The 27,417-nt window shown below is 35.1% G+C and overlaps 2 protein-coding genes across 4 annotated transcripts; one reads left to right on the forward strand and one right to left on the reverse strand.

Annotated features, from left to right (window-relative positions):
• The first annotated feature begins 8,297 nt into the window (after positions 1-8,297).
• On the forward strand, positions 8,298-16,386 carry LOC117914635 (serine/threonine-protein kinase PBL27). The gene is made up of 5 exons (XM_034830048.1): positions 8,298-8,697; positions 9,538-9,737; positions 9,998-10,187; positions 14,547-14,938; positions 15,097-16,386. Exons 1-5 carry the CDS (start codon positions 8,565-8,567, stop codon positions 15,766-15,768), a joined length of 1,587 nt encoding a protein of 528 aa, XP_034685939.1. The 5' UTR covers positions 8,298-8,564; the 3' UTR covers positions 15,769-16,386.
• Positions 16,387-17,506: 1,120 nt separating this feature from the next.
• LOC117914634 (ISWI chromatin-remodeling complex ATPase CHR11) lies at positions 17,507-26,867 on the reverse strand. Of its 3 annotated transcripts, none has more exons than XM_034830045.1 (25): positions 26,519-26,867; positions 25,504-25,635; positions 25,283-25,389; positions 24,466-24,578; positions 23,693-23,790; positions 23,301-23,480; positions 22,993-23,214; positions 22,153-22,287; positions 21,788-22,070; positions 21,618-21,691; positions 21,242-21,462; positions 21,057-21,144; positions 20,877-20,970; positions 20,589-20,777; positions 20,461-20,485; positions 20,248-20,331; positions 20,064-20,156; positions 19,911-19,980; positions 19,747-19,801; positions 19,600-19,658; positions 19,359-19,524; positions 18,630-18,808; positions 18,309-18,524; positions 18,082-18,183; positions 17,507-17,988 (listed from the first exon to the last, which is right to left on the reverse strand). In XM_034830045.1, the coding sequence occupies exons 1-25, from the start codon at positions 26,759-26,761 to the stop codon at positions 17,971-17,973; spliced, it is 3,246 nt and encodes a 1,081-aa protein (XP_034685936.1). In that variant the 5' UTR covers positions 26,762-26,867; the 3' UTR covers positions 17,507-17,970. The 3 variants fall into 3 exon arrangements, with proteins under 3 accessions (XP_034685936.1, XP_034685935.1, XP_034685937.1); XM_034830044.1 differs by having other exon boundaries at positions 20,248-20,324; positions 20,454-20,485; XM_034830046.1 differs by having other exon boundaries at positions 20,064-20,153; positions 20,248-20,324; positions 20,454-20,485; positions 26,519-26,866.
• Positions 26,868-27,417: the final 550 nt, after the last annotated feature.

Below are 27,417 nucleotides of genomic sequence, written 5' to 3' on the forward strand. Positions count from 1 at the left end.
AGATGTGCATGTGTTTTTTGTGGTATGTATGATCTGTTCATGATGAGAAATGTTTCTATTTTTCTGACATCCATTGAAAATATTTGTAAATCTGGTTAGTATCATACACATTTATCAGGCACATTGTGCTTGTTTGATCAGTTTCCTATCTTTCTACAGTGTAAACCCCACAAAAGTTGTAGATGAAGATACGAAAATCAGTCATATTTGAACTGATTCCATCGCAAGAATTAATACATAGGGTCCATCCCTAAAGTGATCATATCAATCAACTAACTTTCTGTCAATTTCCTCTCCGAATAATCGATAATTATTATAAAAAAAAAAAAAAAGGAAAATTAAAGGGAATGTTTATAAAGCAAGCACCACCAGCGCCTATACATAACAAATGAAAGAATACAAAGTAGGGAAATGCAAAGGTGGAACAACAAAACTGTGGTGGACCTCATTGCAGATGTGTCCAGCCAGTCTCCATGGCCATGGACCGCCTGAACCTGCCTTTTCTTTGTTTGTCACTATACCCATTAAGGCATTGAAATCACTTAGCTGAAGACTATCTCCTTCCACATCCATCTCATTATTCAAATCAGACGATAGACCTCTGCAATTCTAGCAGTTTCCAACCACTTTCTCACATGGGGTTCCAATTATAGTGTCATTGATTTGAGCCATACCACATGGTTTCCTGGTTCCACCAATTCATATATTTATATATATATACACACAGTCTAAGACAATCACGGGGGTTCAGAATTTTTGGGTCAAGATTGATATATGTACATTGTAGACCCTTGTAAAAACATGGTGAATATTTATGAAAAAAAAAAAATTAGACAGAATTTTCACTTACAGACAATGATTTCCTCTCCATTTTCTTTCACGTTTTATATATTCTCCTCTTTTTATTGGAATCATTATCCATCTTTGTTGTGGTGGGAAATAAAAGTTGAATTCTTTTCTTCCATACTACACTTTTCTCATCTGTCACTCTTCACAGAATACCGATAATCACTTAGGAGAGGTTCTCAAAATCTCAAGAACAAATGGGGGGTTTTCCTATACACTATATTATGGCATATACTTAAATATATGGCTCACTCTCTAGCCAGTGCTATAAATAAGACAGCATAAGATCTCAAGCATTGATATAGGAATAATTTTTTTCTGGGCTGTAGGGCAAAACCTTTTTTTGGTCTTCTTCATCAAGATATCCATATACTGCAATGTTGGGGCTTCTTGTTAGATGGATCCCCAAGGTAATTCAGCTCATCTATGGCCCTTGAGGGAGCAGCATGTGAATCAAGCGGATCGACTGTTGTGTTCATCTAAGGAGATTACCAAGTAGTCTCACCATGCTCATGTGTGCATGCTTACCTTATATTTGTGGAAAGGTTTTTCTTAATTGTCTGGTCAAGCTCTATAACTCTAATTAAGTAAATGGGCCCATTAGTAGGTGATCAAACCCACACAATTAGGAAGCCTATGGGCCCATTTGCTTTGTCCAAATTGCTTAATTAATTCTACTGTCTGCTCACAACTTGTTTTTTTAAAGCAAATGTGAAAGGCTCATTCAATGGGAAATCTCTTTTGATTGCCCATAATCTTGGCTAAAGGAAAAACAAATCAAACAGCTTGGAGGAACTCAGAAACACTTTCAACTAAGCGAATACCTACCTAGCTAGCTACCAGATTACCCATCTTGATCAATGATAAACATCATGATTTGTCTAATACTCTATTCATAGCACAAATCAGCTACAGCCAAGATGAAGGCTAGGCTTTGTTTGGACTCTTAGTATTAAAAAAACTTCAAAGTTTGTTTGGTTCCTAGCCACTTGAACCTAATTTTTTCTGGAAAATAGATTTTAGTACTCAATAAATACAAAATTTTAATTACTAGAAATTTGAAATGTCTGTCAAATTTTGTTTGGTGCTTAGTCATGTTTGTGATGTTCCAAATTAATTAAGGGAAAAAATTTCTTATTCTATGTTTACAATGGGCTCTTTAACCATAAAGACCTATTTTTAGGTTGTAAGGACTTATTAAACTTAGAACGGATAATAAATGACTTCCTCCTACCCTCGATTTCTCAATCTCGTGAAACACAATGAAATTAAATATCATCACTTTACGGACTCCTCCTAACTATGTAGGATTTATTGGGCTAGTATCATTTGTACATATGATATGCTTCCTTAAACCATGTTTCGGCCTAATGGGCAAAGAATTTAAGACATCATAATGTTGGAAATAATATAAATTTATGGGTTAAATTTCATTATCTCTTTTGAACATCCCGACTAAATACATTTAGCCACTATTAGTTTAAATACGTAAACGATTATCCTATTATCCTATTAGTTTAACCTCGATTTGCATCCAAACATGAAAATTTTCTACTTATATATAAAATATCAATTCCTTGGTAAAGATACTAAAACATGGATTGCATTTAAGAGACTAAAAGATGTTATTTATATCTCCATTTAAATATTAGTTATAAAAAATGGTAAAAATAAAAATGCAAATTTTTTAAGAAAGTAGTAGTTGTTTCTTTTACCTTATTCTTAACTTTCCACGATTTTTTAGATGATCTTATTTTTGTTGTAAAAATTCGATTAAGAAAATATATATTTCATTTGTATCATAGAATTTAGAGGTGATAATTCGTATTAGTGAGTCATATTTGTGTCATGTCAAAGCCTAAATATTCTACTATATAGCTCAATCCAAACTCGGCACGAATAATAATCGTGTCAAAAATATAAAATCAAATACTACCTAATTATTAACAAGTTGTACATCTCGTGACCCATTAAACCTATTTAATAATCAAGTTATCTTATTTAATAATCAAGTTTAGTAAAATCTTGTATATATCTATATGATTAATGTCTCAATCAAATGTGTTTATAACCTAATTAACCTATTTATTTAAAAACAAATTTAAAATGAGTTAGATATTGATTAAATGGTTTAAAATACAATTAGGTTAATAAGAGGATTATTCAATGAGTCAATTTGAATCAAAATTCCTATTACACGGGTTAATATAAAAATTATCTATTTATTATATGGATTATGTAAGTCGATACGAATTTGATTCAAACTCATTAATACTTAACTTAAACTCATGAAAAGTGTTTTAAGTTAATTTTTTATTAAAAAATTTGTGTCAAACTTTTTTTACCATTAACAAAACCCAAAACCCAAGCAGATTAAAAGGAGAATTTCAAATTTTATTTTAATTTTCTCTTTCCTTCTTCACTTTCCTAATTTTTATAATAGTAATGGGCCATCAGCCATGGCAAGGGAGCCAAACGAAGAATCTTTGAAGGCCATGTAAGTGGCAGTGTCACCATCCTTCCAGAATCATCTACATTTGACTGACATCACAGGCAATGGTCAACTCAATCAACGCTTCCTGATTGGTCTACCGAATATGCCATCCACATGGCAACCCCAAAACAGAATCTAAGTTTATCGACCGTGTGATCCTCCATCCAATCACCTTCTTTGGACGGCCCTTGATGAAAAAGAAAGAAACTTCTAGAAAGTACGAAAACAAAAACTGGTCAACGATGACCACCCGCGGCTACACGTTTCGAGATTCAATTGGTTGGACGGTGGTCTTTCAGCCGCCTACTTTTCGCACGTAAATCCTGCTCATTCGGAGGAGAGTTTCCAAAGGTAGACCGCCACGTTTCATTTTTAAAATGGAAGATTCATCACCACCTCACATCAGATTTGTCTGGGATGATCTAAACCGTCCGCTTCAGCGGTTGAATCATATTTTTTCTTTGTGGACACGTGTATTGTCACTAAGGGAGCACCGAATACTCGCTCAGGGAAAGCAAATACAAATGAAATTTTGGAATGGTGCGTCTCAACGGCCGAGTCGGCCGTCTACTCCCTCTCCGAAAGTCCTCCTCTCAACTCTCAACGGCTCCTTTTCCTTTTCCTTTTCTTTTTCTTTTCTTTTTCCTTATTTTATTTTAATTATTTTCACACTTTTTAAATTGAAAATTTTTACCGGAATATGCCACTTTTCCAAGAAAAAAGAGATTTTGATTAAAGTTTCATTAAAAAATAATAATTAATTGGGTAATTCCATAAAAATGGATGATAAAAAGAAAATTAAAAATTAATTGTACGATATAGAAGAAAGCCAAAATGAGAAGTTTCAAAGGTCAAATGGGTAAATTCTTGGAAAATCGTGCCCTAAAAGAAGTTGAAAAAAATGGGCATTTTTTTCTAGGAAGCAGCAGCCAACCAAACAGTGGCTCAACGAAGGGGTAAAAAGAGAGCATCAGATTCAGGCGTTCAGACATACTGTGTGGTTTAAACTCCAAGCATCTTTGTACTTAAAAGCAGTCAGACAGAGGATATCATCTCCATACATAAATATATCTATAAAGGCCCCCTATTATTATACTATCTTAGCCACCTTTTCCTCCCGCATTAATCACGCTTTGGAATATTTTTCCCCCTTTTGTTTTTTTGTTCATGCCTTGAGCCAATTATACCAACAAAAAAAAAGAAAAAAGGGTGTGTATATAATTTGTGTGTAAGGAAAAAAAAAAAAAAGTAAAGGAAAGTATCAATAAATTATTTATATATATTACTTAAAATTTATTTTATTTTTTTAATTCTTTAATTTGAAAATATACAACTTTATAATTAATTTTAATTATATTTAATATTTTTATATTTTTCATGAGAAATCACTTTCCTTTAAGTTAAATTTTAGTTCAAGTTTCCTTTTATGATTGTTTTGTATATCTCTACTTTGACTCAAATAAGTTAAATTATACTATACAAAAGGAAGATTGATTCTTAAAATTTTTCTCCCAACAAAAATCAATTCATTTCAAAATACTTCAATTGGTAGACATAAAAAAATTGGTTAATTCAACAACTTTTTGTTTTATTTTTCATGGCGTCAAACTCTCATCAATACAAGTCAAGGGAATGGCCCACTAATCTCAAAAAATTGAGAAAAATAGGGAAAAAATATAATAAAGAAAAAAAGGTAAATAAAATAATATATATATATATATATATATATATATATATATATATATATATATAACTAATAAATTAACTACTTCAATTATTTTAACTCTTTAATATAGGTTAAATAATTTTAAAATATATAAATTTCTAATTACTTTTATTTTTTTTTCTTCTTATTTTGTAATTACTAATTACAGCCAAATGAAATAAAATCATTTTTTTATAGTACTTTTTGAATCAAACATAATCTTTACATTTTTTTTCTTTCTTTTTTTAGTTTTTTTTTCCAAAATATCAAGCAAAAGTTAGAGTGTTGTATACGATAAGAAAAAGTATGTTTTATATTGAGAGAATGTGTACATATATATATATATATATTATATAGTATAAAACCAAGGGGCTGAAGTGGGTTTGAGTAGGTTAGGTCAGCAGACTACCAAATCAAGACACCAAGTTGCATAAAAGTAATGCATGATGGCCCCCTATTGGAAGACAATAATATATAGGTCTTTGGCAACTTGCAAAATCAATCTATTTACTGCTCTATCTACCAATTCTCCCCAACCTTGGAAAGAATGGATCACATCTCTTCTCGGGGTATCCCCATTTCTTTGACCACAATTTGATTCCTTTTGATCCTAAATATAGGGGGGGAAAGAAATTGAAAGTTGTCATTTCATTGAAGAAGAATGATTGAGAAAGTATAATGGGCCGAAGAATTCTAAGAAGATTTCACATTCGAGGCCAGGGCACTGAGAAAAATGCTTCACCATTCAAATTTCTCCAATTCAGGGATGATGTGACAAAGGGGAAAGCAATAATGTGACCCCTAATGGGGATTTTGAATTCAAAAGGGGAAAAAAGGGAGTTGGTAATGTCCATTTTGAAACTTTACCCACTAGAAGAACTAGGTTGGCCCATTTTGAATCACACTCTTATTAAATAATTATACATAATTTTCCATGGGTTGGGTGCTTTGGCACCTACTACAATTAGGCCTTAATCCATGTTATAGTAATTAAATTATACACACATCGTTCACATTTATGTAAATGAACTTATTAATTATTAAACTGCTAATTTTCATAAGAGTTTAACTTCGTATGATTTAGATTCAATATGCATATCTATATATGAAAATATAGATATAATTTAGATTCGTGTCAAATAAGTTACAAATTAAATAAAAAAATAAAAAAAATGCAAATTATGGAGAGACAACTTGAGGACCTCCTGCTAAACCAAAATTTGATATCATGTTAAACTGCTAATTTAAAAAAAAAATTATATTTATAAAATTTAAGTTCAATATATATCACACTATTAATACTTTTAAATGAAATAATATTCTGTTTTTCTTTAATACTTCCAAAATTATTCTTGTATTGCTTTTCTCCTAATTTTTTATAGATATATATATATACCCCTTTTTCCTTAATAGTCGAGGATGATGGGTTTGTTTTGGCTCCATCCATAAAAATTGTGGTTGCTTTAAAACTAATGGATCGCCCCCAAATGGCGGAGAGTGGTCCAAGCCCTATCCTTATGCGTTTAGCTTTGAAGTGGAAATGGGTAATGCCAGGGCATTGGATCAAAGGTGGAGATTTTGAAAACATATATATATATATATATATATATATATATATATATATATTTAAAATAATAATTTTTTAGAATATGACGTTTAAAAAAAAAGTTATTTGTTCAAAAGATAATTATTTTATTTCCATATTTTTTAAATTCGGGTATTTTTAAAATTATTGTAATAATTTTAAAATCCCTAATCAATTGTAGAAGTACATAGTTGGTGTGGGGGGTGGGGATCTTCATCTAACCTTGTTGCTTGCCCACGAGGCAGCCAGCCACTGTGGACTGCAATCTGCAGAGCTTGTGCTCAGGCCCTAATCAATATTTCATCCCTTTTGGTTTGGATCCAAGCCTGAATTATTTTTCTTCTATTCTAAGTCACCAAGGTTTTTATTTTTTTATTTATTTTTTATTTAATATAATATTTGGATAAAACTTCAAATGCTATGCAAATTTAAGCTTAATAATTTTTTTTTTAAATGGCCATGAAATCAATTTTATAATACATTCATTGAAGAAATATGTAAAAAAAAAAAGGGAAATTGATAATTTTTGTCCTTAAAGTTTTCAAAATTGAAACACCATTATTAAAAAAATTCACTATAAATATTTTCAATTAAATAATTTATTTGAAAATTGAGGGGATAATTGACATCTAAACTTTACTTCATCCATTACATTGCACCTAATATGCCACCCAAAATTAAATTTCATATTTTTAAAAAAAATTATAAATACCCTTTGCATTATTGGGTAGATGATTAAGAGTTCATTTAACAAATTTTACGAAACATTTTTAATATTTAAAAAATTTTATCATTTGAATTTTAAAAAAGTTAAAAATATTTTACAAAATAACTATCAAATACACTCAAATTTAAGTTTTATAGTGTTTTCTTTAAAAATATTTTGTTTTTAGAAAACGCAATAAGTGATTTTTTTCAATATTACATCTAATTTTTTGGATTATTAAATATGTTTTTTAAATATCATTAAACACCTTTTTAAAAAATAAATAAATAAATTTTTAACTATTTAAAAAATAAATAATTTTTAAGTTAAAAACCCTTCCTAAATTCATGTAGAAAAATTCTAAAGTTTACCTTTTCAAAGAGAATTATTCAAAATTATGTAAATGTTTTAAAATAAATAAATTAGAAATATATTTTATTTGTTGGGACAAAATAAGTATCACATGGTACAGGTACTATTGCCCAATTTTTTTAAAATAAAATTAAAAATTTTCTAGAAAAACTATAAAAAATCTTGGACGTTGGATCAAGTGTGGTGGACGTCACAGCTTTAAACTACCCCCATCCGACGGCGGAGAAGGAAGATCTCTGCAAAACCCAAAGCAGGGGTGGACCGTACGCAATCATTACCAAAGGAAAAAATAGTATTAAACATGTGTTAAGAATGTCCATCACAAAGTGTGGAAGCGCAGCGCCAAAAAAATTATGTGGGCCCCACGATCCGACCATCATCATCATTCTCACCGAGCTGTAATTTCTCCTTATATCACGGTATGGCGAAAATTGTAAATACGGAGACTACAGTGTCTTTTCGTATATTTTCAAAACATTATTCACCTAATTATCTCACAAAACCCTCCATTATTAAGATAATTCGGTTTTAGCCCCCAAAACTCTCTTTATTTCCGCATTCATTTATTTATTCATATTTTTTTTCCTCTTTACCTTGTCTTCCACCACCATCAGTTTCTTCGATTTGTTGATCTGCTTCTTCGCAGGCATGGAGGGTTTGATGCTAGAGAGATAGAGTAGAGAGAGGAACGGCGGAGAAGCGTTGAATGAGTAGTGAGGATTGTAGAGGGAGAGAGTGGGTGATTGAATTTTGAGGTGTGGGGGGTTGTGAGAGAGGAGATGATGAAGGGAGGGTGTTGAAAGAGGTGAGCTGCTTTGTTCTTTATTGGGTTTGTTCGATTTGGGTCCGATTTGATATGGGTGGGTGTTTTCCTTGTTTTGGATCATCCAACAAGGAGGGTAATGGAGTGAAGAAAGAAGTGGCCAAGAAGGATTCAGTTAAGGACGGCTCATCTGCTCAGTCTCATCATGTGACCAGAGTTAGTTCAGGTGAACCCTCTTTTCTTGGAATTGTTTTTCGCTCTTTTTTCTTTTTAATTTTTTATGGGGGTTTTTTTTTCTGGGTATAGTTTAACTGTGTTGAATTTGAATTTCGTGTTTTCTAAATTTTATTTTCAGTGTTTTGTTGTTATGATTTACTGTTACTTTGATCTGATTCATCTCTAGTAGTTTTTGTGAAGTGGATGATTGCTAAATTGGGGTTGGTTAGCTTGAACTGTCACTGCTGAATGATGGGGTGCTGGTGTTTGGATTTGCTTATTGTTCATATTTTTTAATTTTTGCCCTAGTGCTATGCCGTCGACAACTGTTTTGAGGATCTGCTCTTTCTTATAGAAATTCTAAACATTTTGTACTTTTGTTAATATTTTGTGATTATTAATTAGCCAATTGTAGAAAGTCCCACAGACATAGATGCTGATAAACTTAATCCAATTGAAAATTTTGACTTGGACGCCATCTGCTGAAGATGGAACCAAATATGAGAAATGTGAACTTTTATGTGAAGATGGTTAAGATACATGCCACTTCTTATTATGGCCAATCCACATGTGAAATTAACAATTCGACTTTTCATGTCTGAGAAATCCGAGGAATAGAGCACGTTTATGGTTTTGAATTGCAGTGCCAAGTGAACTTCATGCCTAATTCATTTTAGTTTTAAAAGGTTATTGAGTAAACTCACAATGTGTAGACTCTGAACCTCCGTTTCTAGTAGTCTTAAAAATTATATGCCCTTGGACTTTAAATTATATTTTATAATTCTAGTATCATGGCCTGTATGTATTTTAGTCCATGTTAAAATATTTTATTTGCCTCTTATGTATGTAGACAAATCAAAATCTCGGAGCGGTTCTGATTCTAAGAAGGAACCTGCAGTTCCAAAAGATGGACCAACAGCACATATTGCCGCACAAACATTTACGTTTCGGGAGCTTGCTGCTGCCACAAAGAACTTCAGGCCAGAGTCTCTGCTGGGTGAAGGAGGGTTTGGGCGTGTTTACAAAGGTCGCTTAGAGAGCACTGGACAAGTAAGCGATGATTGGTTGAATATAGAGGTCCATAATTATACATAAATGAAGCATATTCATTGAAAGACAACTGATTTAAATGTTCAGTTGTAGTCACTATACTAGATATGCTAGATTTTTTTCTGTAAATAAACGCACAAATTTTCACATTGTTTTGCCTAATCTTTTATATATGGAATATGGATTGCTGAATAATGTTAATCACTGTGTCTCATCTGGTCATTAATTATTTTTGGTTCAATGAATTATTGTATTTGCAGGTAGTTGCTGTGAAACAACTTGACCGAAATGGCCTTCAAGGAAATAGAGAATTCTTGGTGGAGGTTCTCATGCTTAGCCTCTTACATCACCCAAACCTTGTTAACTTGATTGGTTATTGCGCTGATGGGGACCAACGTCTGCTTGTCTATGAGTTTATGCCATTGGGATCATTGGAGGATCATTTACATGGTTAGATTGCCTGCCTTTTGTGGACTAGTTATTAACCCATAAATAACAAAAGACAGTTTTGCTATTTTTGCATGTAGATTAACCATGCTGTCATTTGATTTAGTGTGAAACTTGATTTGCATGTTCAGGAGGAATGCTTATCTTGAGCTTGTTTCTTAGCCTTTTATTTCTCCACTAAGACCTTAGACGTTTGAGATAAACAGAATAGGTTCTTAGAATTATAAAATTGTTGTTTATATGACATCACAGAATAATTTCTGACTGTTGGTTCTGGACTGACTTTGGTTTTTTTCCTTCTTTTTGGAATTATTGCAAGCATTTATGCACTTATCGTATTAGTGTGTGTCTATATATACCTCTTTCAATTGAGTTAAATCCTTATAAAGAAAGGTCTTTAGTTCAAACATTTATATAATTAAACCTGATTTATGAATACGATTTATTTTTTTGTGCTTTTTTTAAGTGGACTCAAGCTCAATATCATAAATCCATGCATGAGCAGCATATAACTGAACTGATATACTGGCATGTCAGAGGCTTTTTTTGGTTACCATTTTAGGTGCAAATAATGCAACTTATAAGGGTGTTATCTTCATGTTGCTTCTCCAAAGTTTAGAATGATGAAGGAATAGGGACAGTTTATGAAAAATGCTTGGCCAACAATACTTCTGACCAGAAGTTTTCTTTTGTTCCTTGGGTGCTCTTGGAGGTTGAATAGGAATAATTTATGCGATCATGGGAGAGGATATTTGTGGTGATTCCATTTGACTGTGCACTTGTTTCTTTACACACTTCCACTGAATTTATTCAGTATAAATTTTTGTTACCTAAATATTGTCAATGATGCTGTGTAGTTATTAACACACCCAAGATCAAAGCTAATTAGTGAAATTAAAATTAAAACGATTAAAAAAGTCTGACCTACAAGATTGTCCATTCCCATTGTATAGATTGCCACAAATGCAATGGTTGAAGAAGAGCTCTAGTATATAAAGTTCCAATTGTCACATAGGTACTACTTTGTTCTACCTATCAAAGAGAAAAAACATTGCCCCATGTTCAATTATTGAAGGTCTTTTTTGGAGTTTCAAGTAATTGTTCAAAAACCTTGTGAAAGGATTTGGCCTTGAAGTTGCGAAGCACACATAAATCTTGAACCTTCTGGAAGAATTTAGCATAGTTTGTTGAAGAACCCCTGTATAACATTTGCAGGTTTTCGATGGGAGCATTTTCACCAACTTAAGGAGATGAGGGGAATATTTCGAATTGCAAGCTATTTTAAAGCTTATTGAAGATCTATTGGATCTGATAACCAATGTGCATGAGAGAACATTTTAACATTTTATTATTTGGCAATGGAAGGCAATATGCTCTTCAAATCCCTCTCACAAGAGTGGGTAAATGTGGACTCCTCCAGAGTCAAGATCAAGCTTAACTTAGATAATTCTGTTGGGAAGTTGATGGAAAATTTGAACTGAAAGGATTTTCAGGCAATATTCTTTTAGCAGTAGCAGTGATGGTAACAGCATTTGAAATTTGGCATGATAGTAGTGTAATTTGGTGTAATGCCACTAGCAGTAACAAGAGTTTAGCACAATAGCAGTGGTAGCTTGGTAGTACTAATTATCAAATTTGGCCTACTACAGATTTGGTGTGGTAGTAGTAGTAGTAGGATTGGTAATACTTTTAGCAATTCTTTGAAGGAGTTCTTTGTAGAAGTAGTAGCAGTAGTAGTAGTTCTTTAGAGTAGTAGGTCTTTGAAGCAGTGGTGGTGATTCTTTGAAATATCAGTTACTTCTTTGAATTAGTGGCAGTTTTTTGAAGGAGTAGTAGTGCTAATGTGAAGTACTAGTGGTACTACTTCTTTGAATTAGTAGTTCTTTGCAATAGTAGTACTTTTTTGAAGTAGCACTAGTGATACTCTCTGTTGAAGTGGTAGTCATGACCCTTTGTATGGTAGTAGTATTAACTCTTTGTTGTAGTTGCAGGCATGACCCTTTGTAATAGTAGCAGCAGCAGCATCAATTCTTTGAAGTAGTTGTAGTAGTAACTCTTGTGGTAGTATAGTCATGACCCAAATATTAGTAACCATTTGTAACCTTTCATGATACTAAAAGAATAATTGACACTTTGTGTGTGTGTGTTTGTGTGAAGGCATTGTAAAATGGAGTGAACTAGTAGGAACACTTTGTAAAACTGATCAACAAGAACTGTTGTAAGGTAGTGGTTATCAAAAAAACCTGATGAAAGCATTAAAAGAATAAATGATGCAAATAACCTTTTTTGAAAAAATCTTGATGTGGTTCATATTAGTGGTGCAAGTACTTTTTTGAATTCATCTTAACATGATGTATACTTTCAATGCAATCTGCTAAATATTGTGTGAATTTATTTTGATAATAATATTGATACTAAAATCATTTTAGTGGTGCAAGTACTTTTTTTAATGCATCTTAACATGGTGGATACTTTCAATGTAATCTGCTATATATTGTGTGAATTTATTTTGATAATACTATTGATGCAAAATTTTAGTTGATACATAAAAGTTCAAAAGCATATTAAATGATCATTAACATCCTAGTATGGATCCTATAAAAAAAGTTATATTAAAAAAGAAAAACAAGAAAAGCCTAGCATGGAAGTGAGGTTGTACGACATCAGACTACAATTTTTAAGTTAGAATGACTAGTTCTGAATTCTGACCACAGATTCAATCATTTGATTGCTATGGAATTTTCTGTTATATTTTTAAGCATAATTTGTAACTTTCTGTTGCATATTAGAAGGGAAAAAAAAATTGTAACTTTCTGCTCATGCCAACAGCTTAAAATTGGTTGCTGATAGTAGGATTTTTCTTTCATACTGTTGGATACTAATATTGCGTGTTTCCTTTCATGTCTACAAGTAGTATTCTTCGTGTTCCTGCTTGGGAGAAATAAAATTTACACATACATGACCTAACTCTTTGTAAGCTGACTTTTTATCTTTTTATTATTCTATTTTTTTATTCTTTTTTTGGCTTTTATAAGAAATTTCTATCTTTTTTTCTCTGTTGGGCACTACACTAGAATGATATCCAGTCATGGTATTTTGAGAAAGGTGAGACGATGAGAAACTGTGGTTGCAAAATGTTTGTCATTCTAGTCATACAATAAAACCGACCTTTTGAGAACTCTTGTCCGAATTTATGACATGAACTTTGGATAATGTTTTGTATATATATTATATGAAGCACCATATGACCATAATGCAGAAAATTTTCTGCTTTATGAGGAAGTAGATGAATATGATCAATCATCTCCCAATGTCTCCTGATTGACTATGCATGGTAGAAATAATTGCTGAATCTTTTTTTTTTTTCTAACCAGAAAAGAGATCAAATAAATAAAGAAAAAAAACCTAAGCATCAAAATAGGTTGTTGGTCACAAAAACATCATATGCTGATATTAGTATCCTGTAATTGTTCTACCCACCAAAAGGGTAATAGCAGGTTCCAGACTTAATTCACATTCATAGCCAGTGGAAATCTGGGAGTTACTTAACTTGACTTGGAAAAATGATGGCTATTGGCAAAATGATCTCTGGGAGAAAACAGAAACACCAGAGACTGTTAATGAAGGTTTCTTTCTTTAACAAGTGATGGGCAGGTTGAACTGGGAACAAGGGTCTTTTCAGAGAATTAAAAACCTTAATCCTGTTATAGAGAAAATGCTGGAGACTTTATTCCATGATTTTATTTACTGGTCTTTGGTCTATAAACCTTTTAACAACTTCATCCCAATAGAGTATGAAAGATATGAGAGAAACCAAGGCAGAGAAACAGAGCAAATTTGTGGAGCCAATAATATGTGCCATATGTATTTGTACATAAAGCGTTCTATTGTTTCAGATCACCTTTATTTCATCATGTTGCAAGGATGGCTTTTAGAGAAGTGAATGTGTTCATGAATGCACAAATGGAACAGTTTAACAATTAATGAAGTTTCCCAGCCGCTTTGTTCTTTGAAGTTCAAGCCTGTATAAGAATAGTCAATTGAATCTGACTAAATGACCCATGTCTCCAACAAACTGTTTCTGCTTTCTGAATAAAGACAATTTGTCATGCTTTCTGACAACTAGCTGAGTATTTTTCAGTTTTTATTCTATTGCAGCAGCACTTATTTAATCATTGATTTTCTTCATGGATTGAAAATGTTAAAATACCCTAATGCTTAGAGTTACACTGAAACTGAGTTTTGTTGGAAAACATATTTGCACAATTTTTCCCAAAATCATTCATAATTTCACATTGTTTGATTAGATAAGTCCACTTTCTGAAATCGCACTTCATTACTTTATTTGCTGCCTGTCTTCAGATCTTCCACCAGACAAGGAGCCTCTGGACTGGAACACAAGGATGAAGATTGCTGCTGGTGCAGCTAAAGGGTTGGAGTATTTGCATGATAAAGCAAGCCCTCCTGTCATATACAGGGATTTAAAATCCTCCAACATCCTTCTTGATGAGGGATATCATCCTAAATTATCAGATTTTGGGCTTGCAAAGCTGGGACCTGTTGGTGATAAAACTCATGTCTCCACAAGGGTGATGGGGACGTATGGTTATTGCGCTCCTGAATATGCTATGACTGGCCAACTTACTCTGAAGTCTGATGTTTATAGTTTTGGTGTCGTTTTCCTTGAACTTATCACAGGGCGTAAAGCTATTGATAACAATCGGGCTGCTGGTGAGCATAACCTTGTTGCATGGGTAAGTGTTTCTTTTCTGCATTTTCCCAATTTATCGGCTTTTATTGTACTTTTTCTTTTTAACAATTTCCATGAAGGTGATGCTTGCATATACTCAATTTATTATTATACAAGATTTCTCTTCTTTTTCCCTTTATTTTGTGGGATATGAATCTGTAGGCACGACCACTTTTCAAGGACCGTAGGAAGTTCCCTAAGATGGCTGATCCACTACTGCAAGGCCGTTATCCAATGCGAGGACTTTACCAAGCTCTAGCAGTTGCAGCCATGTGTTTGCAAGAACAAGCAGCTACAAGACCTCTAATAGGGGATGTTGTGACTGCGCTCACATATTTAGCCTCCCAAACTTATGACCCAAATGCAGCTTCTGCTCAGAGTAATAGAGTTGGTACCTCTACTCCTAGGAGCAAGGATGACAGGAGGAGCCTACCAGATGGATTGGATAGCCCAGATAATCCTGGACGTGGTGGCCGACTTGGCTCCCCTTCCACTCATAAGAATTCACCTGATTTCAGGAGGAGAGATCCTCTAAGGGATTTGAGCACTGCCACAGACTTAGGCAGGAGTGAAGCTGGTGGTGGGTCTGGGAGGAAATGGGGCTTGGATGAATTAGAGCGACAGGAATCTCAGAGAGACATCCCCATAAGTGCTGGACGAGCTAGGGACACTGAGAGAGACATCCCCATAAGTTCTGGGCGAGCAAGGGAAACTCCAAGAAATCGGGATTTAGATAGAGAACGTGCAGTTGCAGAGGCAAAAGTGTGGGGAGAGAATTGGAGAGAGAAAAAGCGAGCAAATGTGGTTGGTAGCTTTGACGGAACAAATGGGTAATTGGGGTGAAAACCAATTCATGTTGCTGTCTGGTCTTGTAGAGAAGAATTGTTCTATGGTTCAGAGGATCATGATACAGGAGCAGAAGAAAATTTGCAGATATATATATCATCTTTTTACTGTCTTGGTTTCCATTTTCACCCGGAGAATAAGGGTTCTTGTATCCAACTTTGACTGTTGTTGCTTGTCTTATATAATTATCAGTACCCCCTCAGAGGTATGAAATGGAATGCATCTTCCATTCCAGTTATGTGATGAAGGAAGAAGAGAGGCAGGCAGTCAAAGAAGGGATAGGGAAAATGGGAGCAGCATTGTAATTTTGGGCATTCACTGGTGACCTCTGCATTATCTGCAACATGTTAATCTATGTATTTAGGGTTTTTCTGAAGTTGATGATTCAGAAGAGGTGGTGGGACGATGTCTAATTTTTGCCCCTTTTGTACTTGTCCTTATATCTCGGGGGGAAACTTTAGTGGCTTTTGGTTTGGGTGTCTCATTATTCCCTGTTACATTCCCATCGTGTATGGATTTCTGAGTCCAGTCCATCTGTGTTTTCGGCTTATACAAAAAAAAGGTTTGATCATCATCATCATATTATTATTCTTATTTTTATTATTATTCTCTATGACATAAACCCCTCTTCCTATCCATCTCTTTTCCTGTCAAATGATGTTTTTTGCAATTGATCATGATTATGATGATGGGTTTTTTTCCCTCTGACTAATAAGGTCACAGTTTCAATTTCGTATGCGCTACATGGAACCCTTTCACCCGTTTTATTTCCTGTAATATGTAGCATAATTGCATCAATAATATTAAGAGGCATTTGCCCCACTAGAAATAAGAGAGGTTGTTTTAGAAGGAAAAGATGTTTATAAACCACAATCATACTGCTCTGGGAGTGAAGTTTATTAATACAATTATTGTGCAATGATAGTTCAAACCTGGACAGGCAATGGCTTTAGGGCAGTGGGACTAAATTATTTTTGAAAACAGACCCTGCTCCAACCCAGAACAGACGATCAGAAGCACCCACCGCCAATGGAGTAGACACGAAGTACTACTACTGTTGGTTTACCAAACATTTAGTTCCTAAAAAGAAACATCCACATTATCCATCTTTGAAAACACAGGAGTTGACAATACTGAATGTCTAATCATCCAATTCTAATTTCCAAAAATGATTTAACCAAGTGGCGGTTTGATCAAGGCATACACGCTTCATCAGGTGAACCACAACAATCCCCCAGCCCCGGTGCTCACTCACCCCAACAGATCAGAGACAGAAACGACAGTTGTACACATCCTAATCTTTGCAAGGCCTTTCTTCAGAGTTCTAACAAGCCCTTCTTTGACCGGGCATTTCTGCGGGTTGATTCTAACCAGGGTACTTTCTGCCACATCTGATACCCGTACCATCAGGCTCACCCGTATGCGCAAAGGGCCTTTCTCCACCAGAGAGTAGAGAAGGGGAGAAGGGGAGATGCGACTCATCTTAGAAACCCCAGGTTCCAGGATGAAGCCAAGCCTAAAAGATGACTTAGCACAGTTAAGACATTCTGGACTGGAAGGAGGCAAGCAAATGAAGGGGGGCATTACAGGCGGACTACCAGAAATAAAGCTTCACTGAAGCATATGCCAGAAAAGTAATTTCTGCCTAAAGCACGCAAGGAATAGAATGGCATCCCAGGAAAATGGCGTAAAAGTAAAAATCATTAGCCCATTCAGAAACTCAGAATTACTAAGGTCCAATGTGGAAATACAGTGGTCATACATTGTGTTTATATCATCTTCTAGGCATTACCATAAAACTTCATGCTAGATTACATGGATTTAAAACATGTTCCCTGCATCAATGTTTGCAAGGAAAAGGTTGGATCTTTTAAGTATAACCCTCCTGAACAGCTAAGCCAATTTGTTTGTTAACAGACTAACCAAAATCCCCTCCAATAAACAAAATACTGGAGGTTTCAAAAGTAACCTCAATACCCTCGTTTTATACATCTTACTATAACTACTACATAGTTAAATACACCTAAACCCTCACATCAGTGAGATTATGGCTTCTGTTGATCCTGGGTAGCAATTCCAAAACGAAAATGAGAAGATTCTGATAGAATTATAGAACCCCAATGCAACTTCATACCATGATACTTTAACTTAACAAAATATAAGAAAATGGAAATTTTGATCATTCAAATATCATTTCCTCCTCTTGCCCTGCAAAGAGAACCATTAAGCAGTCAGTTACTTGATGGTCAACTCATAAGAGAGACTCATGCCACATTAAACAAAGCACGAAGATGAACTCACCGAGCTCACGTAGTCATCCATCAACAGTTGTTTCCGTTTCTTTACAGAGGTCGGGCTTTCAGTTGCCTGCCTTGCCATGGCACGCTTTGATGGTGTCATGTTCTGAAATTTCAGGAGTTGAGTAGATGAACTTTGATCAATTACATATTATTTAGGTAATAAATCCAAAAGGAGTGTAAATAATCATAAAATACAGGAACATCTAGGACAAAGTAAGATAATCATACCTTGGCAAGCTTCTTCTCTTTCCGTGCCTGTCTCTCCCTCTCATCAAATTCTTGATTTTCCCTCTCCACTAATCGAATGAGGGTATCACATCTTCTTGCAAGCTCTTGGGTTGTGCGAGACTTTACAAACCAATCAAAACGAAACAAGGGAGAAGTGCGAAATGCTGCCTTCAGCTCATCCCAGTTCCCATATCCAAGTTTGTGAACCATGCATATCTACATGAAGTATGGAGGCATGAATACACTCGGAAGATCAATCGTCAAACAAAAACACACCAACATTTGTATCAAACAAACTAGAGAGATGATTGCAATTCTCACCATAAAACGATCGCATTCTTCATTGTACAACTTCCCTTTGTTTTGCCCATACTGGATCTTTAGTTCCAGCCATGGATTCTTGTAGCGATCCAACTTCTTCCCAATTGCTTTCATGATCTCATCTTTCCTAGAAATTCTAGCCTCTCCTCTTTCAATGTTCTTGATGATCCTATCATAATCTGGAGAAATTGTATTTAATGGTTAAAAGCAGACGAAAAAATCACCATTTTGATGAAAAACAAATGGATGTTGTAAGATGCATCTGACAATATATCAACCAGTGTTCCAAACATCTAAATTGCCTGGGTGATCCAACTCCAGCGAGTCACTAATCTGATCCAGTTAATTCTCTCTTGAAACCAGGAAAACAAATTCAAGCAATTTAACTGCTGGATGCCACTGCAGTTTGACCTGATCCAACTCAAGAAGGGGTGAAAATAAGTTGGGGAGGGGAACTTCTTTTCATCCTAACATAACTAAATTTTTTCCCCCTTTTGGAAATAAACAAGTACTAGAAAGCCAATGAGCTAAAGGTGGAATGAGAGGCCTGCTGTACATGAGAGTCAAGGTATTATGAAGTGCCAACATGTACTAACAAGCATCCCCACTGCAAACAAAAAGGTGGAAAGGAAAGAAAGGAACAAGATAAAATAAACTTCCCAGCATATCTACTCCAAACATTCATCTCAACTGTAAGGTTACAATAGCACAGAATTAAATATCACTTACCATTTAATTCTTTGTATCTTTCTTTGAAGGCTTTTGCATATCTCTCAACTTCCTCCTCTGTCTTCCCTTCCATTTCAGAAGCAATACTTTTTACATCATTCCGGCCATACTTCTCACAAGCCCTAATGAAAGTATTGAAATCTCTTCTACTCCATGATGAAAATCCCTACAATTCACCAAAAGTCAAAGATTAGAAAAGAAACCAAAACAGATCCTACCCTACAGTAGATGGTCTACTCACCTCTTCTAATAATCTCTCCTTTTCTTCCTGCTCCTCGGCAGTCAAGGGATCTCCCAAGTCTAAATATTCAATATTCAATTAGCAGTGAGCTCACCGAAAGGGTAGTAGATTAGTAGGAAGCATCTTAAAAGAGAAGAATTAAAATACCTTCAGGTTCATCCACATCTATGGAGTCTTTTAACTGATTCTTTTGATGTGTTTGCTGTGAAATTTAAAAAAAAAAAAAATAGAAACAAAAATGAATAAAGTGTGCATACAGAGTAGGTTATGGATCACCAAAGCAGCAAGACATGGCAAGAAAGATTACACACCATGAGGTACCGCACTTCTTTCTCATACAACTCATTCAGCCTTTGTGTGTTAAAGAATTGGAAATCATGCCTAAAAACAGAGGCAAAACATATAAAGCAGATGAAAACATCAACTACAATCCAAGAAAGCAATCAGTTCAAAGAGATGCTTACAGCTGGGGCATGCGCGGTATTCTAGGCTCTCTTTGTTTTGCTGGAGCACCTTGCCGCATTGTTTGCTTAAAGTATTCAGACTCTGAGTAACTACTTAAAGGACAAGAAAATGGAAACATGTCTTAAATGATAATGAAAAACATAAAATTATAACATAAGTTGGCAACTGAAAATTCACAATTACTTCCGCTTCCGCTCTCTTTTTGGTGGCTCAATCCAGTTTTCACTGACAATTTTCTTGAAGTCAAACTTGTTCTCATCCTTTTCAACATCAACAGCAAGCAAAGAATAGATAATCAATACTTATTAGATTATCCAATGTGCCTAAAACCAGTATCAAGGGAAAACAATAATTAAGCCTATGTAGCAAGAGAATAAAAATGCTTCTACCTTTTCATCATCAAAATCATACAACTCAGCAGCTGAACAAAGCAGGATAAATGTTAAATTATATTTTAGCCCCATAACTTTCAAAAGTAGATAAGTAAATAATGAGTGAGAGCCCTGGATAGTGGATCCACATACTATCATCCATTTTAAATTTGATGGCATCTTCTGTAAATTTCTTCATCTTAGCATCAAGCTCAGCTGTTGCCTCTTCTCCTTTAGCAATGATCCTGTCTATGTCTTCATCCGTAATTGTGCTATCCTTGGAGCTGAAAACCATTTCAGCACCAAACCTGACCATTTGCAGTAGCTCATCTTTGTTCACAGCTGCAAAAGCCCACAAAAACAACAAAATGTTAGTGGTTCTAGTTCTATGAATTAGCATGTCATAGTGCAAAGCAAGCTTGTAATGCAGAAATGGCTCACTTTTCTGCTCTGCTAACCGTCCTTGTTGAATCACCAAAGCATCGAGTGCCAATTTTTTATAAGCTCTCTCAATCACCTTTTCCTCGATGGTATACTGATAATTAACCCAGAAAGAAGAAATAAGCATTTATATATGATATCTTCAGATAGCTTAATGCAAAACACAAGAACAAAATGAACCTCTGTGCAGAATCGAAACACTTGAACTTCTTTCTTTTGACCAATCCGATGAGCACGATCTTGTGCTTGCAAATCAACTTGGGGGTTCCTACGGTGCAATAAAGAGATCAACCAGATTGGTAAATAATATAACAATTCCCTAGCATTCTAAAAGAAAAAGAAAAAAAAAATGGAGAAATGTTCACCAGTCACTGTCATAAAGGATGACAACATCTGCAGTAGCAAGATTGATACCAAGACCTCCAGCTCTAGTTGACAGTAAGAACACAAATTTCTCACTTCCGGGTTTATTAAATGCATCAATGGAGGCATCACGATCTTCTCCCCCTGTATTTCCATCAATTCGACAATACAGGTATCCTCGAAACATCAAGTAATCTTCAAGAATGTCCAGCAACCTTGTCATCTGAATTTTAAATAGAAGGTCCCCCATCCACAAAAATACAACATTAAATACAATGAAAATGAGGTTATAGAATAATGTACAGGCATACAAAAAAAGGGTCTGCAGGAGTCATCTGAATGCATAACTCAAGATTTTGATTCCAGACAGCAACTGACCTGTGAAAATATTAGAACCCTAGAATCGCGCTCTTTTAGCTTTGGAAGTAGCTTATCCAAAAGAACCATCTTACCTGCCATATAAGTACAAAAGAGATAGGGTTGATCGTCTTTGATAAACCATAAAACCCAATGCTTAACTCAATATATTTAGAGAAGGCAGAGCTTACCAGAATTCGTAATAAGGTGCTCTCCTGTCGTATAAGGAGGTCCAGGTTCAGCACCTTGGAAAAGATATGGGTGATTGCAGCATTTACGCAGTTGCATTGCAATATTCAAAAGACGTTTGCGTTCTCCACCAGCATTAACAACTTCAAGGTCTTTTTGTAGTAAAGCCCTGTAGAACTGTTTCTGCAATTGAGACATGCCTACTTTAAGTATTGTTTCCTTTTTTGGAGGCAAGCCTTTCTCAACATCTGACTTCAGTCTCCGAAGGAGGAAAGGCCGGAGGACCTAAAAAACAGAAATACAGAAACCATTTCAGTAAATGAGATGAAATAAGGTAGAGCTAAAAAATTAGGAGGTCTGGGTTTACCTTATGAAGCTGTTGAACAACCTCCTGCTGGTCATTATCTCCAGAAATTTGGAACCATTCATCAAAAGTCTCAGCTGAACTAAATATCTCAGGCAGTAGAAAGTTGAGAAGAGACCATAGTTCATGAAGATTGTTCTGCACATAGCAAAAGATAGCAAGGATGTCACATGCTACACCATTTTCATTTTTATTTTAATTTTTTTTGGATAGGCAAATAAGAGTATGTGTATATATAAAGAGTGCCAAACTAAAGTGGTGAACGCAGTATACCAGAAGCATACAAGTGAGAAACAAAAAATCAGCTACAGTTGCTACAACCCTACTTCAAGATTTGGAGCTACACCATTTTCATAGACACATTAAATTAAGTCCAACAAGAAAAGAAGGAATCCAAATTAAAAATGGGAATATGGAAATGAAGCTTATTCACGGGACCCTACATAAGCACAGGTCATGGAAAACTATTCAGATATCAACAAAATGGTCAAGAATAACATGAAAAAAAAAGATATGACATATTAAGAATGAAACCAAACACAAACCTCCAAGGTAGCACAAGCATGAATTAAAAAGATGGTAAGTTCACAAGGCCATAAGGAAAAAAAAATGCCAAAGGAAGTTGAATAGAGTCAATCTAATGGTTGCATAACACCTATCAGTGAAGTTCTATCATTTAATTACAAACCTAGCTTTACCTGCTTAAAGAGCTAATTTATAGCTTAAATATCAGGTTGACGGTCATTTAAAAGTAATCCTCATACGAGATTTGGAATGACAGAAAATTCGACAAATTCCTATGCCAATGAAAAATATATATGTTTTTTTATATTTAATTAGTACCTGAAGTGGTGTACCCGTGATAAGAAGGCGGTAGTTCGTACTATATAGTCTCATTGTCTTTGAAAGAAGAGAATTCTCATTCTTGATTCGATGAGCTTCATCAATGATGATATAGCGCCAACTAAAGCGTCGCAATGTAGTTTTCTCTTTGATGGCCATCTCAAAACTAGTGACACAGACATCAAATTTCCCAGCAACCAGTAAATTGTCACGTATATGCCTCTGCAGAGACAAAGTGTTAGCAAAGTGCAGTGGAAAACTGTAAATAAAAAAAGAATTACTCTGAAAGCAGGGCCTGAATGACACACCCTTTCATCAGGATTTCCAAGAAACTTCACAGCACGCAGAACTGGACAAAAACGTCGAATTTCATTCATCCAGTTGCCAAGAGTCGATTTTGGGGCAACAACCATGTGGGGACCAGTTATTCCTCTAAACTCATGCAGATAACCCAATAAAGAAATGGTTTGCAATGTTTTACCCAGACCCTGGTGGTAGGAATACCAAGTTGTCAGTATATTCTGATTGATCAAAAGTAAATTGATTATATAAAACAACACATAAGAGATGTTATAGAAAAAAAAAATCACTTGTGATAACATACAACAAATTTGACAATGGTTTAACCATAAGATGAAAGTCAACCGATGCAATCGAGTGAAAGGGGGGGAATTCCAAAAGGCACAAATTCCATGCATACCATTTCATCCGCGAGGATTCCATTGATGCCATTCTCATACAGCCGTATGAGCCAGTTTAGGCCAGCAAGTTGGTAATCTCTCATCTTTCCCTGAATACCTGAGGAAAAAAAGGGGGGGGGGGGGGGGGGGGGGGGGGGGACAACAACAATAACCACCTTTTAAAAACTGTAATGCATCTTAAACAACAGCAAGATCTAAAGGGACAATGCCTTTTTCATGGCAGCATATGCATTAATTTAAACAATATATATTTTATTTATATGAAAATGTCAATGGTCAGCATGCTATCAAAACCCAGCAAAATTGGGTGATTGCAGAATCATGGATTAAAAATTCCCTTAAGCTAGAATCAGGCTCGGGTGCATCACAGTTGGTGACCAATTAACCCAAAGGAAAATTCTATGACCAAGATTTAGACCAGTCAACAGAAGACAATAAGAATAAAGATGAAAGCCAGAAAGCCCAAGGCAAAGCAATGCATGGAAAACAAATAGCATAGACCAGTGGGATCTCATATGGTCATATCCACATCATACTTATGTCAACAAAGTGATATGGTACCTAAACATATCTATGATGATTTAAATAACATCCTAAAAAGGATCACTGGAAAGAAAACACAAAAGAGGGAGGGTCAGAAGGGAGTCATAAGTCATGTAACAATCAAAAACATGCATTCTATGCTCAAGTCTATCAAAAATCATTATGCAGATATATTTACTCTGCAAGAAAATCCTCGCAAAAGATCAACCAAGACAGAGAGAAAGCTCACATGAGGGCTGTGTCACCAGCCGCGTGTTTCCTGTCCCAGATAAACCATCTTCTTCCTCTTTCAGGCACTCTTCATCTTCTTCCTCTTCAGTCACTTTTGATGCATGGCGACCCCTAAATTAAGTGATTGGGAATAAAGGAGGAGAAAGCCATCATTAAACCAAGGTAGAATTGAATATTTTTACCAAACTACCTATGTGTTTATCCAGGCTTAAAAATGACAATAAAAAGGATCGAGGACAGAAGTTTAACATCAAGTTGGATTTCATTTAGCCAGTCCAAACAATTCAATCCTGATACAATTGCTATATAAAGTGCAAAATATTAGCAATAAGATTATAAAGATACACACATAACAAAGAGGATGAAAAATACCCAATAGGCTAACAAGATTTGCACATATCCTCCCTAAGCTTGGTCTAACCCATTTAAACTACAATACATTCATTGTACCTGAACAATCAAAGCCTAACCAACAACTTTGCGGTATAGATCGTTGTATAGCTTTTAGCAATACTTGATTTCAGTTTCAAGCCACATCAAATTAGTTCCAAGTCCATAGTGGCTAAATGTTAGAGCAATTTAAATGAATAATTTTAACAACCAGAAAGCTATGTATGGTTTGAAAAAGGCAACAGAATAGGATCAAAATAATCCCAGCAATAAGAAGACTTGATTGTGTTAACTAAAAAAATTGGGATTAAAAGAAGCAAGGACTGATTTCTTTAAAAATATTAATAAATAACATATAATCATTAAAAAAAAAGCATATATGATAGATCAAGAAAATTTACTCTTTAGATGAACATCATTTATACCTTCCCTTTGTCTTTTTCTGAGATGTGGATTGATCACCCTTGGCAAAATGAGCAAAAATCTCTGTCTGCTGCAAGAGATACTTCAAGCGTCCTTTCCCTCTATTGTTCTGCCAATTAAAATAGGCATTAATGATTATGGCCATCACACTCAATAGACTGAATACACCAAAGCCAACAACATGTAGGAAAATGAGTCTTTCAAGTATGTATGACAAACACACCATATCGGCATCAATAGCAGCATTTTGAGCATCCAATATTTCCTGGATCTTCTGTTTCTTCATCTTCTGCATTTCTTTAAGCCTGGCCTTTTCACGCTTGCTAATTTCAGTGCCACCCACAGCATTTCCATCCTACAATTTGGACCAAAAAAATAATGATATATAAAAGGACAAAAAGTCATATTAAACATATCCTGACAGCGTTATTCATCAACTTATACCCGGACAAGGCAAAATGTTACCAGTTTAACACTAAAGGATTCAAAAATCAAGGCAATGCTGGATCCAGGATTAAAGCAAACGATGTTGAAACCACTATAGTTGATGCTGAGAATACACAGCAAATAACAGAAATTGAAATTTTACATCTCTGTTTTTGCAGCCTAGGAACAAACCAGTATTCAACTGAGCCTGGCTTAATTGAGACCAGCTTTCCACTAAGAAAACCTAAAAATAACATCAAGACTTGATAGACCTTTAGTTTCCCTTGGTTTGCCATGCAAGCAAACCAATGGTACCTGACTAGGTGAAAAATGGCAATTCAAACATCACAACCCTCTCATATCCCTGAAGAGAAGCGGAGTCACAAATCAACACCAGCTACTCACAAACCCCTCAAATTTCTAACATGGAAAAACATCCATGCAAACCAAAATGACAGCACCTCTACATATTTTCCAATTGGTTGCTAAGAAATGAAGAAAATAAAATAATTTAAATTTTAAATTTAGGAAATTCATTGTTCAGAACCAATGCAGCAACACTCCCACGCAATGCGTTTGATTTCACTATTTTGCTCGATTTGGAAGAATTCACCGTTTTTTGGAAACCGAAACAACACATAACACAACCGCCTCAATTTCTTCACCAGCCAAACAAATAGTAAAGTGAGTGAAACCCTAAAGCGATGAAATCCACCAAAACCCTTGCGACCAAGCAACCACGAAAAGATCCACCAAACAGAAACCAGAGACACGTGTAAAACGGGTCAAAAAGAACGTAATTGCAAATCTACCTCCTCGTCTTCCTCGCCGTCGCTGCTATCGCCGGCAGCATCGTCTTCTGTGGCAGGCGAGTTGCCCCCGTCAGCGGCTTCTTCATCCTCGTCCTCAGAGATGGCAGTCCTCGTGACCGCTTCAAGCTCCTCCTCGTCCTCTTCGTCGTTGATCTGATCGTTCAGTTGCTCTTCCTCGGATGAGTTTGAGCCATTCGATAAGGCCTCATCGGATGAAGCCTGCGATTTCGAGGGTTTCGCCATTGATCCGAGGGTTTCTTTGTATACAAACGAGGAGAGTTACGAGAAGGAAATAGAGAGGAATAGGGAGAGAAAGAGAGAATGACCTAAAAGCCACTACGCATTTTCTAAGAAGGAAATAAGGACATGTAATGAAATGATATTTATACTCGTTGCACGGCAGCACGGGGAAACTGAGATTCTCCGTTTAGAGTTCCCGCCATGGGTCATGAAATATTTCTTTCCCGCCCATGGCACTCCGGCGGTCGGAGGGGCTTAGCCCTTGGCCCAAGGGCTTGGATTGTTGGACCCTCCATGCACTAGAGTGGTCCATGCATCTTATGTAGTAAGCTTGGTTCGATTATAAAAATAAAATGTTGGGAGATTTGATAATATTTGGTTGTTAATATAATATTATACTATATTTTTACTATATGTGTTATCATGTGTTAATTGCGTGTGAAACAAATGATGGAGTATGTGCCCAATGGCATGTGAAAATTTTATCGATGTTACTCCTCTTTTGATGAAATCATATTATACTTATGATACAAGAAAAATTAGATTTTTCATTTGGAATTCTCTTTGTTTATCTTAAAATGTTTATTTGTTGTTTAAGAGAATTTCATGATTGAGCTTAAATCCTCGATGCATATGAATGACCTATTCTAACTCGCTCT

Source organism: Vitis riparia, chromosome 5 (genome assembly GCF_004353265.1).
Source record: "Vitis riparia cultivar Riparia Gloire de Montpellier isolate 1030 chromosome 5, EGFV_Vit.rip_1.0, whole genome shotgun sequence".
Taxonomy (NCBI): Eukaryota; Viridiplantae; Streptophyta; class Magnoliopsida; order Vitales; family Vitaceae; genus Vitis; species Vitis riparia.